We start from the raw sequence: 22132 nt of genomic DNA, 5'->3' as shown, positions 1-22132 counted from the left end.
GATCCAGGAGGAGCACAGAACTCCCAACAGGTTTGACCAAAAAAGATCTTCACCAAGACACATGATCATCAAGCTCTCTTCAATTGAACATAAGGAAAAGACCCTTAAATGCACATGTGAAAAAAATCAATTGACATATAATGGAATGCCAATTAAGCTCACAGGAGATCTCTCACAGGAAACTCTAGCGGCAAGGAGAGAATGGAGTGACATATTCCATATTCTAAAAGAAAAAAAAAAAATTGTCAGCCTAGGATAACATACCCTGCAAAGCTTTCTTTCGTCTTTGAAAATGAAATAAAATTCTTCCACAGTAAAGAAAAGCTGAAAGAATTTATCACTTCCAATCCTGCACTACAATTGATACTTCAAAATATTCTCTTGACAGAGAAGAGGAATAGCAACTACCAAAACCAAAGGCAAATGGGAAGAACATCCCAGTAAAATGACAACAGAAGACAAAACTAATGAACACCCCATTCCTAAAATCACAGGATCAAAGTACCACCCATGGATATTTAACTCTGAATGTAAATGGCTGAAGCTCAATCAAACATTGTAGGTTAGTAGACTGGATTAAAAAACAAAACCCATCTGTTTATTGTCTGGAGGAGACACACTTCAACAAAGAACAGAGGAAATTATATCACATGGGTGTTGTTTTTTTTCTGTTGGCTTCATCTCTTTAAAATACTTTCTTCTGATTAAATCATTCAGTGACTCGTAGATCATGTAGTGTATCATCTTCAAAAAGGTTCTTGATTTTCATTTCTTCAGCTACACATTACTCACTTAATAGCATGTTATTTAACTTCATGGTGTTGTTAATTTCTTTTTTCTCTCGGATGTTGAGTTTGTTTTGCAGCTCTTCATTTAAGGGAATGTATAGTAGCTGTGTAATGGAGGCTGTCATATCTAGTAACATGTCATTTAAATTTATGGCATTGTAAATTTCTATCTTTCTTTCTATTGTTGATTTTCTATCATGACTTTTCATTTGAGGGGATGTACAGTAGCTGTGAAATGGAGACTAACATCCAGATGTGAGGATGCAGTGTGGTATGCATTTCTGTTTCCATACAAAGATAGACTTACAATGAAACTGTTTGCCTTATCTTGACAATAGGATTCTGGACTCTCTGCCATTGTCCATGCCAGCAATGATGGACTTATGAATGAGTGTGAAGAAGTATATGTTGGTAATGATATAAAGGAACTAGGTGTGGGGGGGTAAGGGAATTGGGGAGGGCATAAGGGAATATGGAACTGTATCATAAAGTGATAGCAATAATAGTAAAATATATAAAAAATAACATTACTTCTGTTACTCACACTCACACATTTCAAGGGTAAATATGCAGTTGTCTTTGTCCTGGGGTAGCAAGTACTCCAGGAATATTAGGCATGCATCTACAATCAAGCAGAACTAAAGACCATAAAACATATATTACAGAAGTGTGTGCTATATGTGTTTGTAACTGGTGTGTAAGATCTAAGCTTTAGCAGGACAGCTTGGATATAACTCACTCTTTCCAGGGGACTCAAGAAGGTGACATGCGGTCACCCATCCAAGTATTAACCAGGCCCGACCCTGCTTAGCTTCTGAGATCAGACTAGAATGAAAATAGACATGAGACACCTGAATAGTAATCTATAGCTATTTTGAGGTGTATAGAACCTGATTGAATATAAACCAAAATTGAAATGCCTATGAAGAAGTCACGGGATGTGGTTAAGAACCTGCATTTTCATATTAACGTATTGGTTAATCAGTACTATGTCAATTCATGCCATAATCTTATAAATTTTTGTTGATGTTATGTTGGGGCTTTTAATTGATTGGGATGATACTTTGCTGGCTTTACCTTCAGACCAGAGATGGTCTTAACAAGAAATCATAGAACTCACCAGGATAATAAGATGCTGGACTTTATGCTTGGTAAATACTTCCAATAAAGAACCTCAAGTGAATTTGAACTGTGGTAATGCAACAAGGTTGAGAAATCCACCATGGGGCGAGGGTTCAGGGAGTGGAGGGGGTATCCCAGTGCCTATAACACTGTGTCACATAATGCAATGCAATTAATAATAATAATAATACAAAGAAGGTGACATGCATCCACGTCTTGCCTCATACCAAAAACTACCGGGAAAAAAATGCTTTTTCCCTAGCACATTACAAAACATCAACACTCTGCTCTACATTGCAGGAACTTCATTTGTCCTTCCCTCCATCCATTGACAACCTCTAAAATACACCCTATTTTCCATTACCAGAATCTGAGGTGGTCCTGAAGGTAGAATTTACTTTAAAATCATGGACAGGCATGAATAAGTATAAGAGTAAATCTTCCTTACACCTAGTATTAGGAGGAATTCATAAATATGTGTTATGCTCCCTGCTTCTCCAAGAATTTGTCATTTACAAAGTCTACTAATGAATAATTCAAAATTAGCCCATACTGACTAGAGGAGCAGAATAGTACAATGAGGATGCTGTTTGGGATGCTGCATTCCATGTGTAAGTTCTCAGGCCAAATATCAGCTCCACTAATAAACCCCAGCTTCTTCAGAATGTATATTCTTGAGACACCAAGGAACAGCTCATGCACTTTTGTCATTCAACACCCAGGTGAGAACCAGATTGAATCACTACCTCTTGGTTTGCCTAATCCCTAGTTATTGCAGAGATTTAGGATCAGGAAACAGAACATATGTCATACTCTAGGCATCTCATCACACCAAATAAATATACATACATAAATAACAAATTATTTTTAGTTGAGATAACAAATTATTTTGCTGCCAACCCCAAAGGCTTTTCTGGGCCTTATCTCTCCACATATTCAAGAACTTTAAAGTAAAAAACATACTTCAATATTTACCAATTTTCTAATATCCTTGGCAATACCATGAAGGCATTTCAGTTCTTCCTACACACATACTGGTACTCTCCTGGCATAGAGTTCTAAAAATCATCATTGTTGTGAATATTTGTTACACACAGATCAGTCATTTCAAAAGTATTAGTAGAAGTATACCAGTTGGTATCCTAAGATTGTGTGCTCAATAAATATTATTCCAAATGCCTAGCCACATAGAATAGTAGATTTACTATGGTCTGAAACATTTTTCTTCCATTTTCCTATAAACGTCAATGTGCCATAAATTACAGAATCTGTCCTTCCCCATATGTACCAAATACCTCCTGTACTGCCGCAGCCCTATTCCATACCATTAACCAAAACAAAAACAAACTTAACTTTGACACAATCATGTTCCTTCTTTCTACACTTGAATTTTGTTTCTCAAGTACTCAAGGTGACCATCAAGCTAGTAACTACCTTACATGCTCTATTCAAAGAAGGCCCAATCTGTTCCCATCTCCCTTTGAGTTCGGTCTGAAACTTCCCGGTTGAATCATTGGAGTTTATGCAACATACCTGCTGTTGTATGCTTACTGTAGGGATTCCAGAAGGATTCCATGCTGTGCACTGAAAGAGCACTGAACCCCACAAATACATTGCTACTTACTCTTTCACGTCGATGGGCTTGCCTTTCTCTGCTTCCTGACTCAGGTTTTTCACCAACACATCTCCATAATGGACAATGATGGGTAACATCTAGGTACACACAAACAACTCAGTCATAGTGAGATGCAGAGACTCAAGTCATATAAGGAAATGGTTTTCTAATGCATGCAAGAGTCACATGGGTCTAAGTGTGCACTAAGTAATTCACATTTAAAGTAAATATCCAAGTCAAAAGGAATGGTTTGTCCCAGCAAAGGTATTTCAGCAACATCTAATGTCTCTTCTGGGTCACATACACTAAAAGATCATTTTGAGGAACCTTGAGCACAATGCATGTTCCCCTTCAAATTCACTAGGATTTTCTTTCTATTTGTTTCCAGACACAGCTAAGTTTCTACTTAAAAATCCAGTAATTTATTACCTCCTTGAGTTTTCCAGTAGTGAAGGTTGGAGACAACAGTGTTCTAAGTCTCTTCCATTCTTCATCCTTAGAGTTGATGAGGGCACTTTTCATAAATCCCACTGGTCCAAAAGACTAGAATTCAAATACAGACATTTTGTCATGCATAAGTTCTAAAAATCATCATTGTTGTGAATATTTGTTACACACAGATCAGTCGTTTCAAAAGTATTTAGTAGAAGTATACCAGTTGGTATGCTAAGATTGTGTGCTCAATAAATATTATTCCAAATGCCTAGCCACATAGAATAGTGGATTTACTATGATCTGAGACATTTTTCTTCCATTTTCCTATAAAGGTCAATGTGCCATAAATTACAGAATCTGTGCTTCCAGGAGACAAAACAGAAATAGGATCCTAGAGCATCCTGTAACCCAGAGCAGAAAAGAAATGAGTTGCTGGTGGAAGGCCAGATGGCCCACAAAAATTGTATGTTTATTTCAATCAATTTTGTTTTCCATCCTTCTGCCTCACTCTCTATACAAAAAAATGTACGCATGAAACACAACTGATAAAAGAAGAGAACTTTCCTTAAAAAGTAAAAACATATTTCATTTAGGTTTAGCTGTTCCACTTTGAGGTATGTATCTCCTACAATGAAATCATATTATCAAAGAAAGAACTAAACTCTGAAGTCCTGTTATTTGCAGCACAATGGATGGAACAGGAGCTTGTCATCTTAAGCCCAATAAACCTCACATAGAAAAACAAACACCAAATATTTCTCTCACGTGTACAATTTTTATAGCCTATTGTGAACACAAGGTATTACTGCAGGCTTTGAAGGACTGCAGGAGGAAACAGAGAAGGATGTTGAAAGGCAGGCACCATAACACTGTGTCATAATAGGATTTAGGGATTGATACTACAGTGGCACACCTATAATTCACAATAATGTATTTTTTTTATTGAATGAAACACTGAAAGAGAATAATTCATGGAACCTGGCTTAAACAAAATATAAGAAAATAGAAGGAACAGTGTCAGTCAGACCCAATAAGGGCACCTGCTACTCTAATTACGATCCAGTTTCCTTCTAATGGCTGAGGAAAGTAATGGGGGATGAATGAAACACTTTGGTTCCTGTATCCATGTGGAAAACCCAGAAGAAGCTCCTGGATCCTAGCTTCAAATGGGCCAAGCTCTGGCAATTACAGTAATTTTGGAGTTAACAAATTTATGGATGCTCATGCTCTAAGTCTCACTCTTACTCTCTTTCTCCCTCTGTCTCATTCTTTCTCTGCCATCACTACCCCTTTGAGTAACAGACTTCTGGTGTATTTAATGAAAGCTCTTTACAAAATTAAAGACTGAAAATGTTAACTACCTGATCCATTGATTCTGCATTTACTTATTGAAATACTATGCAGTAGAATGAAAAAAAATGCATTATATGCAACCAAAAAACTTATACATTTGTACAATGATTGTTTTTAAAACAGATAATATCTCTGAGTCTAATACTTACCTGTGAGGCCAGCATGTGGCATTTCATACTAAACCTGTCATTGCAGTTCAAGCAACCTATATTAGCTTTGACATTCTATATCCGCATTCTGATCCAGCTCCCTGCATATAACCTGGAGAAACTGCAAAAAATGATGAATTCATCTGGCCCCTAAACCTACATGGGAGACCCAGAAGCGGCTCCTGGAGCTCGGCTTTGGTTAAATCTGCTCTGGCCATTGCAGCCTATTGTAAAGTGAAACAGTGAATGGGAGAGTTTCTTCTGCATCTCAACTTCTATTGCTGAAAAATCTGCCCTTCAAATAAGAATAAATACATCTTTAAAAAGTAAACTTAATTGCTATTCTGAAGAATTAATGTAATTGTATGGAATTCCATTTTTCTCAATATCACCACAAGAGGAAAGTGAAAAAGAGAATTATACAAATCATCCTAAAACTGGCCAAGCAACTCAAAATTCTAGGAATATTTTTCCATCTTCTAAAGCTATAGGTTGTTTAAAATGAACATTTCCAATATTATGCAAGAAAATAATTAAAACATGGAAGTACGGACACACTTTCTCAACTTGATTAAAAAAAAAAAGATGCTGTTTTTCAAAAAAAAAAAAAAGAAGAGTAGAAGAAAAGACTTTCAGTCAACATACGATGCAATGGAGAAACTCAACATTTTACCATTCCCATCAGTCAGAATTCAAATGAAATCACTCTCTTGTTAAACTTATGAAGATATAATGTAAATATACTTGCAATCACTTCCAATATATATAAGCAGCTAGGTAAAGATGTAACATATATGCAGAGATAGATAGTGGATGGATAGACAGTATATGCTGATAGCAATATGTTAATGAAAGGAATCCAAGAAACTTAACACAATGGAAATGCATGCTATGGTCATAGACTGACATAGTCACAACTCTAAGGACACAGACTCTAACAGAGTTCAGCTGCACTTTGCTGCAGACAAATGAACTATCCTAAATTTGTATTTGTATGGAAAGACAAGAGAACATGAACAGCTAAGCCAGTCCTGAAAAATAAAGTGGGAGAATCCACACTACATGGTAAGGTTTATTATAGAGCTGCCATATCCAAGACACTATGGTATTATTCAAGGATTAGACAGAGTGATCAGTACAATAAAACAGATGATGAAACCTAGACCCACACAATCACTCCTGATTTTAACAGGTGACAAAACAGTTCAATAAAGTGAGTGAAGGAATGTTGAAACAATTGGGTAGCACATAGTCCAAAAATTAAAGTAGTCTAAACTTCATACCTGACATAAGCACTAAGTCAAAATAGATTATATACATAAAATATATAACACAGAAGTGCTAGGAAAAGAATTTTCAGACGTGATATTAAAAGCACAATGAACAAAAGCATGTAGGAGACTGTCAATCACTTGGTTGTGAGTTCATCCTTGTATCCCAGGGCCCTAAAGAAGGTAAAATGAGAACTAGTTGCTTGTCATTTATGGGCAGTACCAATGACAATGATAAAAAGGACAGTGTCTACTAAATGGTTGGGAAACACTCCAGCGGCAGCATGATGGACTTCTGAAAAATTAGCAAAGACACACATTGTGAGACTGAATGGGAAAAAAAAGTAGAGGATATGAAACTTGGATGGGGAGCAGGGAGAACCCAGCACCAACTAAACCTTACCAAAAAACAGCTTAATTTTTTTTCAATTTCAATATTATTCCATTCAACTTTGAAAAAAAATTAACTTTAGGAAAAATTAAGAAATTGACCTCCTCTGAATAAAAAGCAAAAAATCTTACAAGGAATCTGTTGAAAGTAAGGTATAAGATAAATGTTGTCACTCTAACAAAAGATTAAAATGAGTTTTTTTTTTCTGATGGAAGAGTTCTGATCTGTTTGTGCTGCTAAATATACAAATATACACATCTTTCTTATGTGGTTAGTTACATGCACACATAAAGAGGGAGAGAGAGAAAGAGAGAGAGAGGTGAAACATGAAATATGAATACAGTTTGTTGTCTACCTGCTACTGGAGAAATTCATAATTTTGTAGTTGCACACAGTGTCACCCAGAAAAACAAATTGAAGGAATCATGACACTTCCCTGATCATTTTGTGAATATTTAATATTTAAGAACAAACACTTAACAACTAATACTTTCTAGCAATCAATACTTAAACTTTAAAAATAATCCAACGCCTACCTGCCGGTTTGTGAAGACAGAGTAACATTCTTTCACAAGCACTGTTTTCATCATGTCTGGATCAGTGATGACTAGCACAGGCTGCCGACCTCGAAAAAATCTATTATGGGGAAACAGAAATGATTAAACATGACGAGCCTGATGCAGCAGGCACAGCCAAGCCCAGGAACCACACTTTGACCCTGAGATTATGTTTGTTACAGCACTTTTGTACAACAGATAGCAACATCCTTTCCTGGTTCAAGTTATAGGAAGATTTGCAAGATTCCAAGCACAGAAGACATCCCTGTCTTGAAAAAATTAAGGTAAAGCAAGTAAAGAAAATGCATTTAAAAATGAAATAGTTTTTCTAAGAAGCCTTTTCCCTGTTCCTGTTTCTTGGGGAGTGCTTCCTATGTTTTCCTTTAATAGTTCTGATGGTTACTGCATGTAGATTTTGGCCTTTGAACCATTTAGAGCTGATTTTTGTATTATATGACAGGTGTGGTTTTGTTTCTTAATTCTGCGTACTGCTATCCAGTTGTCCCAACAGCAGTTGTTGAATAGACCAGGCTTTTTTGCTGGATTGTTTTCAGTTTTCTTGTTAGAAATTAGTTGGCTATACATGCACAAGCTCCCTTCTTGTGTTTCTATCCTGTTTTATTGATCTTTTTCTGCACCTGAATATTTTGATGACCACTGCTCTTTAGTAGGTCTTGAGGTCTGGAATTGTGATTCCCCGAGAGTGAATTTTATTCTTCAGGATAGCTTTGGGTATTAAGGGTCTCTTGTGTTTTTACATGAAATTTTGTATCATCATTTCCATTTCTGAGAAAAATGTTGTTGGAATTCAGATTGGGATTGTGTTGAATCTGTGTATTACTTTTGATTATATGTTCATTTTGGTGATGTTGATATTGCCATTTCTGAAACATGGTAAGTTTCTCCGTTTTTTGATATTTTCTTCTGTTTTCTTTTTAATCTTTAACTGTTTTCATCTTAGAGGTCTTCCACATATTTGATTTGACTAATTCCTAGGTGTTTAAGATTTCTGCTATCTTAAAGTGGACAATACTTACAATTTCTCAGCCATGCAACCATTTGTATACACCAGCACCACATACTTGTCTTCATTTATTTTGTGTCCTGCTACGCTGCCAAAGTCTCTTCTGAGATCCAGTAGTGTCTCAACTGAATTTTGGTTCTCGTATGTATCGAAACATGTTATTTGCAAATACAGATCCTTTCAGTTCCTCATTCAATTTGGCATCTTTTAATTCCTTTTTCTTGCCTAACAGCTCTGGCAATGATTTCCAATACTATATTGAAGAGTAATGGTTACACTGGACATCCATGTCTAGTTCCAGATTTTAGAGGAAAGGCTTTCAGTCTTTCTCCATTTAATATGATGCTGGCATTGGGTTTTCGGTAAATTGCTTTGATTGTGTTGTAGAATGTCTCTTCTATGCTTATCTTGCTCATGGTTTTCAGCAGGAAATAGTGTTGAATTTAATCAAATGCCTTCTCTGCATCTATTGAGATGATCATGTGGTCATTATTTTTATTTAAATTGGTTGATGTGATGTATCTCATTTAGTGAATTGTGAATGTTGAACCATCTTTGCATACCTTGGGTAAATCCAACCTGATCTGGGTGAATGATCTGCCTGATGTGATGTTGCATCCTTTTGGCTACTATTTTGTTGAGGATCTTTGCATGTATGTTCATCAAAGATATCTGTCTGTTTTTCTCTTTTTTCTGTTCCTTCTCTTTTTGGCTGTGGTATTAAGGTAATGCTGGCTTCATAGAAAGAGTTTAGAAGGATTGTCTCTCTTTCTACTGTTTGGAAAAGCCTTGGAGGATTGGGGTAGGTTCTCTTGAAAAGTTGGTAGAATTCAGCAATGATGCCATCTGGTCCAGGACTTTTCTTGGTTGGAATGGTTTTAACTGCTGATTTGATCTCAGTCTATGTTATAGATCCATTCAGGTTTTAATTGCTTCTTGGTTTAGTTCTGTTGGATTTTATGTGTCCAAAAATCTATCCATCTCTTCTAGGTATTCTGATTTGTTCACATATACTTTCTTGTATTATTTTCCGAAGATTTTTTGTATTCCCAAGGTATCTGTTGTTATATCTCCTTTTTCATCCCTGATACTATTGATGCGTATCTTCTCCCTACTTTTGGGGATTTGTTGAGCTAGTAGGGAGTCTATTTTCTTGATTTTCCCAAAGAACCAGCTCTTTGATTTATCGTTCTAATGTATAGTTCTTTTGGTTTCCATCTGCGTAATTTCCTTTCTTATTTTGATTATTTCATTTTTTGGCTACTATTCTTGCAATTGCTTTGCTGTTGCTTCTCTAAATCCTTCAATTGTAGTGTTAGCTCATTTATTTGGGTCCCTTCTAGTTTCTTAATTTAAGCATTACTTGAGATTAACTTTCCTCTTGACACTGCCTTGATTGTGTCCCATAATTCTTGATATGTGGTATTGATGCCTTCATTTGTTTCAAATAATTCTTTAATTTTCCCTTTGATTTTCTCTCTATCACATTGCTCATTTGGTGACATATTATTCAGTCTCCATGTGTTTACAGGTCTTCCTTGGTATTTTCACTTCTTGGTCTCTACCTTCACACCATGATGGTCTGAGAAGATGCATGGTATAATTTTGACTTTAAAATTTGCTGAGGTTTATTTTGTGGTCTATAACATGGTCAATTCTGGAGAAGATTCCATATACTGATAAGAAACAGTGTATTCTCTGTCAGTAGGATGAAAGTTTAAGTACATATCAAACAATGCATTTGTTGTAGAGTTTGGGTGAGTTCTGTTTTTGTTTTACTGAGATTCATTCTCATTCATTTTCTATTATGTTAATGCAATATTAAGATCACTTTCAGTTTCCTCTGATCTTTGTTGGTGAGATGTATCTCCTGTAAGCAATAGATAGAAGTGTGTGTGTGTGTGTGTGTGTGTGTGTGTGTGTGTGTGTGTGTGTTTAACACAGTTCCACAATTTGTGTTGTTTGATTGATGAGTTTAGGAAATTTACTTCAATATTACTAATCATAGGTGGAAGCTTGGGTATTCTTTGATTTAGTCTTCTTCTAGGTTTTTAGTGGGATGTTCCCCACATTTGTCTTTGGTTTTGGTAGCTGTTATTCCTTTGTTCTTCCACAAGGACATCTTTTGAGTATCAATTGTAAGGCTGGTTTGAAAAAGGCAAATTCTTGGAGTTTCTCTTTACTGTAGAGGAATTTTACTTTAGTTTCAAATACAAAGGAGAGCTTTCACAGGATACGTTATTCTGGGCTAGAAATTGCTTTCTTTTAGAATCTGGAATATGTCACTCTGTTCTGTTTGGCCTATAGTATTCCTCTGAGAGGTCAACTGTCAATTTGATTGGGATTCCTCAATAGGCCACTTGGAAATTTTTCCTTTGCACATTGAAGGATTTTGCTTTTATTTGACTGAGAAGAGCTTAATTATCACATGTCCCAGTGATATTCACTTTTGATAAACACACTTGGGAGTTCTATTAACCTCCTGTATCTTGTTTTCCAATTTTTTCTCAAGATTAAGGATGTTTTCATTCATTAATTCATTGACTACACCTTTAATTGCAGCTTCTCATTCTGCACCTTCTGGTAGTCCCATAAATCTTTTGTTGGGTCTCTTAATAGTATCTTTGATTTCTTCAATATTTCTTTTAGATTGACCCAGCTCTATTTCCAGATTTTGTTTGTTCTTCCATGCTGATGGGAAATATCTTCAAGTTCTGAAATTGTTCTCCTTAATGCATTCTATTTTTGAGACTCTCCCCTCTACATTTTATTTGCTCCAGTTTTCTTAATTTCTGATATATCAGCTTTCATTTGATTAATTACTGCTATTTCCTATGTAACATATTCCTTAAACTCCTTGGACTCGTGCATGTGCTTCACATTGCTATTCAAAAACTGTATAATCAGTTTTCTGAATTCTGCGTATTCTATTTAATCCTCTATTAACTCTGAGGGAGGGCATATCTTTTTCTCCTTTGCTGAAGAGTCTTCACTAACATTCATTATGCCTCTGTCTCTTCTTTCGCCTTTTGACATTGCTATTCTGGTTGACGAATTCTTCTCCTTAGCGCTGATTTGTAAAATGAATTACCTGGCAGCCAGAAGAATCTAGCCATGACTGCTGCTGGGACCATGGCTGTTGCTGGGGTCTGGATCTCTGCTCACCAGCCACTATTGTGCTCTCTGTTCTCTGCAACACTACTCTACCCTCACTGCCACTTCCCTCTGTACTGAGGGTCTCTATGAACCCCCAATGACAACTGCCAGATTACATTCTTTTCCTGTAATCTCTCCTTGCACTTGATGATAGAGTTGAAACAACACATCACTGAATTACCACTGCATGGGTGACAGAAAGAAAACACAAATACCGAATTTGCATGATGGTTTCCTTGTATTAAAGAGAATATATGGTATTTGTCCTTTTGTGATTGAGTTATTTCATTGAGGATGATGCTCCTCAGCTGTTTGTGTCTAGTTGCTAATTGTTTAATTTCATTCTTTTTAATGGCTGAGTAATATTCCATGGAGTAACTATACCACAGTTTCTTTAACCCCCTCCTCTTTGAATGGGCATCTGGCTTGTTTCCATGTCTTTGCTATTGTAGCTTGTGCTGCTGCAAATATAGGATTACAGCTCCCTTTCTCATGCAGTTTTCTTTAACTTTGTGTATATTCCTAAGAGTGGGATATCTGGGTCATATGGCTGATTTATTTGCAATTCTCTAATTACTCTTCATACTGATTTTCATAGTGGTTGTAATAGCCTATATTCCAACCAGCAGTGAGGGCATGTATCTTTCTCCTCAGATCCTTTCCTGCGACAGCAAGTATTGCTAGTAGAGTTCTGAATGTAGGCCCATCTGACTGGAGTTAGGTGGTACCTCAATGTGGTTTTCATTTGTATCTCCCTGACAGCTAAGGAATCTGACAATCTTTTCATATGTCTGATAGCCATAGCATCTCATATTTTGAAAAATATCTGTTCATTTCCTTTGCATATCATTTCACATTGCTGTTGTTGTTGTTAGGAGTCTAGGGAGAGGGCCAACATTTGCCAGTTAGAACTATTTGTCCCTGATTAGCAAATTTATGCACAGAGCTACTTAATCAACACTAGCACATACTACCTCTAAAATATGAGTACCAAGGAGAGTGAAAGTACCCACCAAACACAATGTGGCAGCAGCCAACAATGCCCTGACCTGACTGGCTGGCTGATAGGCAATTTTAAGATTGAGAAGTTAGGAGGCAGAGTGAGCAGGGGAATAAGGGGTGGTTCCCCTGCTGGACAGCTACTCCCACTCAAGAGCATGAACTGGGATGGAGGCAGACCAGACTAAACAGGGATACAACACCTGTACACCTCATATGGACTAGATCAGGGAAAAGCCAGGATGGGCTGATTATTCCTAGTGGTGCAATCTACAATTAGAGTGGGTGAGGGTTGTTTGGACACAGTCGCAGCATCAGCTGGCAGAAACTGGCACTGGGGGCTAATTTTGTCAAGTTAAACTGCAGAACCACCTGGAAAGTGCACACTCTGGGAGCGAGAGACCTGGGAGGGAAATACCAGGTTCCCCCCTCTTGGGTTACCACTCCCACGGGAGGGCATGAAAACAAGGATGGGGCTGGGGTGGCTAGACAGAGAGGCACTCAACAACATCCGTGAGGGCTGGGTACTTGAGCTGGTTTGATGGAACTAGACTTTAATACCCGTTGACATGAAGCAGAGCCAAATGGGATGTTGGAAAGAACTGGACTGGTCTGCTGCACATGCTGGTAGACCAGGATAGGGGGCAGACCTGGTGGGGTTTATTGTGGGTTGCTCTGACTGGGCTACAGAATCTGGCTTGGGAACATCACAGATGAAGTTTCTTGGGGGATCTGTCCAAATTAATGCTGGACTCAGAACCCTAACCATGAAAGGACAGAAGTTGGAACAAGTTAATCAACTACCTCAGCTATAGGTTAGCAACAAAATACCGGACAAATAGAGACGCTATGATAGACAATGTCAATCAGTGGATTTTTCAACCACCACATCGTGTTTGGAGAGGTGAGATTGGTAGTGATTCATAACTGGTGAAGTATCAAAACCACTTGAGCGAGTATCTCAGAACATGCCCCACATGCGGGACTTGAGTTGGATGGGAAACCAGGTGGGGCTTCCCGCTCAATATCCCCCTTTATCTCAGATGCATGAAGGAAAAAATATGGAATTAATAATCTTAACCACTTTCCTGTAAAAAAAAATTGAGTGAAAGGAGATCCAGTGCTTCATGTTCTACAATCAGATCACAATAGTTTTGTAGGCCATGTTACCTAACAAGTCCCTGGACCAGCTATTACAGATTGATCAGACAAGGTCTGAAATTTAAAAAAAAAGTAGGAAGAGGCAAAGTCTTTTCCAACTTGCTCATATATTCCAAGCACATCAGTTATACCACTTTCTCTGCTGAATGAATTCTGGAAACAAGGATAGAACAAGGATGCCGCATACTTCACCCTAATATACACATACATTACATATATATATAGTATATATATATACAACATATTTACTTGTACCTCTCAGTCCTTCTTTAATCAAGAATTCTATTCACTCATTCATCATTCATCTATTAAAGGTATATTTTATACAGACAGAAGGAATGCAAGAAAAGGAAACTTTCCCAGCCTCTAGTTTACTTCCCAAATTGCCACAATGGCCATGGATAAGTTGAAGCAAACAGTGGACCAAGAGCTTCTTCCAAGTTTTGAGTCATTCTCCACTGCTTTCCAAGCAGTCAGCAGAGTGCTGAATCACAAGTGGATCAGCTAGACATAAGCAGGTATCCATTTGCAATGCCAGCTCTAACAGGTGGAGGAATAACAGTCTGTACCACAATGCCAGGCCCACTCATAATCCTTCTTTCAAAAGCAAATATTAAATACAATCTTTAGGTAACAGAATTTAGATTTTTAATTAAAAGAAATTAACACAAGAAGATATGCTAGCACACAGGTACAAAGACATATTACAATGTCCTGGAAAAAAGTATTGTACTAAATTAAGGGTCTATAAGCAACCAAAATATGCAACAGCAAGACTCTGTTCAGAATGGGGTCCCTGGGTCAACAACTGCTGAAAAAGGTAATGACCAGCAACACTGACACCAAATTCAGACACCGATAGCTGGACTGTATGCAGTCCTTCGTAGGACAAGCCTCCACAACTTTACCCTTGATAAGCTTATACCAAAAAGATGTGAGCTAAGGTTGTCCCCAAAGCAGTGAGTACCTCACCAGAACAAGGAAGCTTTCCAAATACTCACCCCCACATATTTCCGTATTCTTTGTAACATTTCATGTCAAAATTCCACACACCCTGAAAGACAAATAAAATGAAATGTGATTATTATTGTAAAACCAGTCAACTTGATCTCCAATTGAAGCAAACTAAGCAAACTACAACTACAACAAGCTTAATATGCTATGATTTAATTATCCAGAATCTCTAATTCAGAGATACCTAGGAGAAAAAGAGAGACAATATTTGAAGTGGACAATTCTAAGGAATTCTTTAGTTTTCCCTGAATACTCTGGAAACCCTGTGGCTTAACGTTATCTACAGATACTATGCTATCCTTATCATTGTGAAGAAATTTCCCAGGCCTTGTGGTGTTAAAATATTTCATACCCCAGCAAGTATTTTTCTCCATGCGCACATGCAGAAACTGAGACTTGGGGAAAACTGTGAGTTTCCCCAACATGAATCCACTCTTGATAAATACTTGATAAAATCTCTTGATAAATACTCTTGACTATGTTCCAGAGGGAGAAATTGCATTGGTGAAATGATGCATGTGAACTCACCTTCCAATTTGAGAGCACAATATGCGAAGAGTAACAGATACCAGTTCTACTCACAGCAGCAGCATATTATAATAATGGCACAGGATCAAGCATTCCAGCATAGTAGCTAAGACACCTCTCTCCTACATTTGAGTATCTGTGCCTCATATCTGTCCCTGCCTTCTCATTTTAAATCCACACTGATACATATCATAGGCTTCAGCAGAGATGGCTCAGCTAACAGGGTATCTCAATTCTAATTGCAAGGCCTGGATTCAGTTGAACTTCTAAGCTTCTGATCAAGTGTAGTCATGGATATTGTGATCCACACATCCATCAGAAAGTGGATAATTTTAAACCTTGTCGCCTGAGGAAAACTTCATTAAATAAAATTCAACAGTCTATGCAAATACATGAAAAAATGGCAACTGGGGTCCGTACAGTGGGTGTGGGTGACACGGAGGTGTGAAGAGAACAACTCCCCTGCTTGGCAGGGCCCAGGAGGCTTCCAGGTGTTTGTCAGAGCCCAGCAGATTTCTCTCTGACCACCTTGACACAGTCTCACCACCTTTTTGCATGGAAACTCAAGCACCCCACAAAGTATTCTGTAATCTATTGAGGCATTGTTTGACCCCTTGAGATGGCTTTTGCCACCAATGTGAGCTTGAGAGTTAATGTTATTGATAATGTCTTGGTGAGTGGGCATTTAACTGTGCACAGGAGTAAAATTAAACTGATGCCACTTTTGGACACCTTATTGTGTACCTACCTATTTCCCTGAAATCAGTCCCAGACATATAGCATGCCTTTTGCGAAATGTCTTAATAAGAATTTCACAAAGTAATGGAAGTGAGGAGAGTGTGAGGTGAAACTGCTATGGCAATAAATATAGTAATTGTCATCTCAAAGGTTAGCCTGTCTCTGCGATTTTTGGAGCATAGAAAATGTAACTGTTTTAGCCACTTTTATACTTTTTAGCTATAAAATTAAGGATGCTTTTATTAAAGAAATTGCTTTTGATTTTTGTTTTATTGTTTATGGGGTTATAGAGTCTATAGTTGTAGGAGGATTTAACATTTGAAAATTTTGTTTTAGATATTATATTTTTTCCTTGTAACCTATTTTCCCATTAAATAATGCATAAACTGTAGAAATAGAAATATGGTAGGAATGTACTGCTGATTATCAGGTAATCGCATGTGCCTTGGCCTTGGAGTTCTGGCTGTTGCTCCATGGCTACTGCTGAAGAATGAATAATGGCTTGCTTTGAAGAATATGAATACAGTATTTTGCAGAATTATCTTTAGGGGCACCTGCTAAGCCCTGAAGTACAGACAGAATGACCAAATGTCTGTACATGCTGCCTAGTCTGGAAATAAAAAAATAGAATAATTAATTGTTTGTGTGGAAGCCTGTGAGGTGTCTGAGTAATTAAGAGGGATAGCTTTTTCTTGAGCTGTTGTGAGAACACACCAAGTGACAGTGTCTGTGTCTTTCTTTATCGTCGACTCCATGCACCCTTCCCAAGTCCTGAACTCAGCTGGAGCTGGACTCTGGCAAAAGGCAACAGTTCAAATGACACTCACCTTGCGGTAGCCCATGATATTTCCCAGGAAAGGCAGAGGTGTTGGCCCAGGAATGCCCAGCTTCTTAAAATGGCCATGTGTAGAGGTGCCATAGCTGTGAAGTCAAGGAGGAGGCAGGTCACAAGGGTGATATTTTACATAAAAGAGACACATGCTCAGATATCAGAATAAGAGATGACACTGTGTGTGGGTTCATCTGGGAATGAGCCAGGCTGAGCTGGACTGCTGCATCAGCTGACAGGTGCCAGCATTAGTTGTGAATCATATTAGGCTGCACGGCAGTACACCAGGGAATACACAGGATTCAGTGCTGTGGACATCCTTGGTTTGGGAACTATGAACACTCCCGTGTTGGGCTGTATCTTTCACCTTTGTGCACAAGAACCATATCTATGTGTGAAGGTGGGGCATTCTGACCTATACCACAGCACCCATATGTCTCCATGAGAGTCAGATAGGATGTGTACTTATTAGAGCTAGCCTGCAGCAAAATATGGCAAAAACCAGGGCTGTGGGCAGTCCTTGGGGGGATCTTGGAAGTTGCCTCACTTAGTCTGCATAACCCACTGGTTTGCAGAAGGTAGGGCTGGATCACAGCACCATCAACTCACACAAGGGATAGGGTAAAACTGAAACTGACCAAACAGTGTGGTAGGTGTGTTGGCTACTGCATGTGACATAGCACACCTGCACTGGAAAATAAAACACAAGAGTCAAGAATGAGGTAATCAAAATGGGCTTTCTTAGGGGACTCCCAAGAAACTGCCTGATTCAGACATTGGCTTCAAGAAAAATTACAGGATGTGTGGTTCAACTTTGAAGCACATGTTTTGGACTGTGCTACCTCAGTTACTGATGCCTCTGTGGAGGAAAGCATGTCCAGATGCACACCAGGGTCATGACAGCAAGTTCATCTAGGCCAGCAGGGGAAATCAACTGACTCACCAGAGGATGAAATGCATATTCTTAGGTCTGTGAATGCAATAAGTGGACTTTGTCAACCAACAGACCTTGGAAAGATTTTTTTCAATACTTGAGTAATGAAATAAAAAATTTCTCAGAAGTATCAAAACTACTGAAATAACTCCCTTGAGTCATTCTTCCACAATTGTGGGTCTGTAAGGCACTGATCCCCATCCAGGGGATCTGAGGTAGTCTGCCATCAAGGAATAGCATCTGCTGCCCACTCCACTGCAGACTCAGGAAAAAAAATAAACAAACAGAACTGAAGTATATGTCACACACACACACACACACACACACACACACACACACACACACATCCTTCCATGCCTCAAAATCTCGCCCTAATCAAAACCATATGTACCCGGATCCCTCTCAATGATGAACAATATTAAAAGGAAAACATAACGTGGATTTGGTGGTGCTCTGGTTTCTTGAGACTACTTGAAGAGGAAAATTATAGGGAAAATAAATCTCTATACTACTACTGATTTGTTAAATTCACAGAAACTGTGAAGAATAAGGGAAAGATGGTTGCAGATGGCTGCCAGATCTGTCCTTCTCTGAAAATCACCATTTCACCTAGTGCAAGGCTGAGCACTCAATTCACAGAAGAGAGATGGCAGTAGGGGAGTTCCAGGGCAGGAAGCACAGAGGGACAGAAGAACTGAATCTGAGCCTCTGCAGATGTCTGGGGCAATGGGCTGATCTGTGTCAGTGAAGCATGGATAATGGAAAGGAAAGAGTGAAGAGCCAACCACATGTACAGAGAATGATTTCCCTCACTCCTGCAGTGCAGATGCAGACTCAGAAGGTAAAGCCACTGCAGATCAGTGCAAGTCAACCTCTTCTGCCCTCAGAATCTCTGGAGTGTAGGCCTTTGGTGAGTATCCTACTGTACTTGGAATCCATGTGTTTATAACCTATCTCAACTGGATTCTAACTACACAGTATATGTCAAACTGAGAATCAACCAGCATATCTTCTATGAAAGAGTTGCTATTAACACTTCATACAGGAAGAGATTGGGAACCGGGAGGGGTGAGATAGGTCAGTAGTTTCACTGAAATCTGCAATTACCTTTCCATTGGTATCACCCAGCACTTGGACAACTTCCCCTCTAATGATCAGAAAAGATGAATGAAAGACAAGCCTCATTACCATTCCAGATGCAAGACTACAGGAGAAATCAGATGGACAGCTACTCACAGATACAGGAGCACCAGGCTGGTAGCCATGAGAACCCAGGTTTCTAATGAAAAGTCTGGCATCGGGTCCATTGTCACACTCTGCTGCAGCTCTCTCCTCTAAGTGTTCCCTGCAGCTGTGTGTACTGCTCTTTGCTGGGCTATGAAGTGCCTGACCCTGTAAGCTATGATCCAGTCAAGGTGACTGGAATATTTATGTGCTGGGGAATGAGGTGTAACTGGAACTGCAATGAGTTGAGTATTTACTTATGCCCTGGCCCCAATCTGGGACTCTTTCCAATCTGACATTTGCCAAAGAATCTTAGACATGCCTCAGTCATCTCGGACAAGTCCATGTTGAAGTCCAAATCAATTCTAAAAAGAAAAAGAAAAACCTCAATTAGCTATGACAGCAACTCTCCCCACCTACCTTCTTCTCGACATCTGTCCACATTCAAATAATCTGAAATCCACACAATCAACTCACACCAAGACATGTAACTCGACTGGAATGACACCCTGCTCCTAGAAGGCTATTTTTCCTTCAAACAGCAAATACATAAAAATACTCCAAGTAGTATCACTCTTCATTAAACTTCTCGAGCACACAAAGCACTCTCTTCCAAGTATCGGCAGTTCCACACACACATTTGGGTCATTGTCTTCCCTGCCCTTTAGTATCATTGTCAGTTCTAACTGTGCTTTCTTTACATAACAAGTATCTCAAGGGCATGGCCTGGTCTTAGTCTCTGTTATGTCCCTAGCTTCTATCATGGTGTGACTCAACAAGTTAGTTGAGTCAGGTAATACTGCTGGACCCTGTATGCCCTTTCTCTGTGACCCTCAGTGGAGAACATTGCATCTTCCTGGATTATTACCACAGCAAGAGGAGCTATCAGAGCCTCAGGCCCCATGACTGAACATTGTGGGTGGTCCACCAGGATTCTGCTGCCACAAAGTTCATGAAGAGTGGACCAGATGGAACCATGGCTGCCTTGAGCTACATCAATTCAGGCTGTGTTGTGTGCATGCAGAGTCCTACAATAGAGTGATTAGTTTTCACTCACTTTGGTTGTCTCTCTACAGGAAGATTAGTTATCTCAAGAATGGGTGTGACAAAAAACACTATGTGTCTAAAGACTATTTATCTCAAAAAAAAATACAAGAGATTGGGCCACATGTCCACATAGACCTCAGCCACATTGTCATCAAGGTTGTAGCTGATGTCAGCTTAGGTAGCATAGAAAACACTCAGATGTTTAAATATACATCGCAGAACTTCTTTGGGACAAAAGTGATAGAAGAACATACCATCCAATTTCCTAGTCGGTAGGCGTTTTAAGATGGATGTGAACTCTTGTTCATTAATCTGATATTGAAACCTGCCTCCAAAGGCTGGGAAAAGTCATACTGTTTCCTTTCTACCCTCCTTGCACTGCTGTGAAGCTATTTAGAAAAGAAGAATGAACAGGTGACTGCTCATGATTTAGTGCCTCCAGCAACGTATCTCCTGATAGAAAACTCCTATGCCTCTCCACAGCACTGCATGGCTCACCATGTGTCTCACACCTTTCTTAATCAATCCTCATTGAATCTATCTCAATGCAGCCCTTGGAGATAATTAGTAATGAGACTGCTGATACCCACTTGGTCATTGTGGAATCAAACGGATGGAAGAGAGACTTCCCCAAGCAGTTAAAATAAGAAGCCATAGTGACACATGCATTATGTAGGCCAGAGTGATGGTAAGCAAGTACCTGGCCTGCCCCGCTTGGTGCCAGAGACTTGTGCACTTGGAAGGTTGGACTGCAGTGATGTCAGCATTAGTGGCAGCTGTGGGAGCTGGGAAGCTAGGTGCAAGAGATCCCAGATGTGTCTGAGGATGCCACTTCACCACTTTCAGCCTCTCGTAGCCTCGGTCCATGCTGGATGCTGAAGCAGGTAAAGGCACTTGCCTCAGGAGTCATGAGCACAGCCCTGATTGTTTTGAAACCTCCTATCAACTCAGCCCCCAAGTTGTGGGCCTCACTCATTGTTAGGCTGCTGTAAAGGAAAGCATTGGAGGCTGCTACCCTCCAGCCTTGACCTCCAAGGAGTCATGCCCATGGTATTGTGCTGAACCACACATTATTAACATTTTAAATTTTTTCTCATGTTTTTTCTTCTCTGTCAGCCAGTGGTAGTAGGCATTGGTGTGGCAGATCTTCTGGGCTGAGGCTTCAGCAGCTCCTCAGGCTCCATTATGTACACAGAAGAAAATTTTGGAAATCCATTGAGTGTTCTAATCCCTCAGAGTAGAGCATTAGAAAGACATTCTTGATCACCAGATTCCTCTATGATAGTTTTGACAACACCTATCAGGCAATAACTGGCATTGATTTTGTAGTCAAAAACAATGTGTTTGGAGGATTGAGCAATCAGACTACAGTGTGATATAATGCGGGTCAGAAATGTTTCTGTGGCCTCATTCTCAGTTGCATCCACAGTTCTGCTGCAGCCAAAATAGATTACAGTGTTGCAAATGTCAGTTGCTTCCAGCACACTACAAATGGATTGGTGAGGTCAGAACAGAAGGAATAAGTGGTGTTATCATCATGCTATTAGGAAATAAAAGAGATCTTGTTGACGAAAGACAAGTGTCTACTGAGGAGGGATTGAGGAAAGCCCAAGAGCTGAATGTCATGTTTATTGAAACTAGTGAAAAAGCAGGATAAACGTGAAGCAGCTCTTCTGACGTGTGGCAGCAGCTTTGCCTGGAATGGAAAGCACACAGGACAGAAGCAGAGAAGACATGATTGATATAAAACTGGAAAAGCCTCAGGACCAACCAGTTGGCAAATGCTGTTCCTGCTAA

At 39.0% G+C, this 22132-nt stretch overlaps 1 protein-coding gene and 1 pseudogene across 3 annotated transcripts in view; one reads left to right on the top strand and one right to left on the bottom strand.

The window, feature by feature from the left end:
- LOC121152787 (cytochrome P450 3A6-like) overlaps positions 1-19371 on the bottom strand; it is a 47199-nt gene extending 27828 nt beyond the window's left edge. The window contains exons 1-6 of one of the 2 annotated variants that reach the window (XM_040974949.1): positions 19301-19371; positions 17123-17222; positions 15023-15075; positions 7661-7760; positions 3955-4068; positions 3535-3623 (exon numbers count right to left, since the gene is read on the bottom strand). In XM_040974949.1, the coding sequence (XP_040830883.1) occupies positions 3535-3623; positions 3955-4068; positions 7661-7760; positions 15023-15075; positions 17123-17222; positions 19301-19371 (527 nt within the window). The remainder of the gene's footprint in view (positions 1-3534; positions 3624-3954; positions 4069-7660; positions 7761-15022; positions 15076-17122; positions 17223-19300) is intronic. The other variant, XM_040974950.1, reaches the window with a different exon arrangement.
- Positions 19372-21376: 2005 nt separating this feature from the next.
- LOC121152796 lies at positions 21377-22132 on the top strand (annotated as a pseudogene). The gene is made up of 2 exons (XR_005883318.1): positions 21377-21385; positions 21577-22132. The product of XR_005883318.1 is annotated as a ras-related protein Rab-6A-like (transcript).

The sequence above is a fragment of the Ochotona curzoniae genome, unplaced genomic scaffold (assembly GCF_017591425.1).
Source record: "Ochotona curzoniae isolate NIBS_2020 unplaced genomic scaffold, NIBS_Ocur_1.0 contig_2657, whole genome shotgun sequence".
NCBI classification, from domain to species: domain Eukaryota; kingdom Metazoa; phylum Chordata; class Mammalia; order Lagomorpha; family Ochotonidae; genus Ochotona; species Ochotona curzoniae.
The sequence above is the reverse complement of the archived record's forward strand: the minus strand, read 5'-3'. Positions and strand labels throughout refer to the sequence as shown.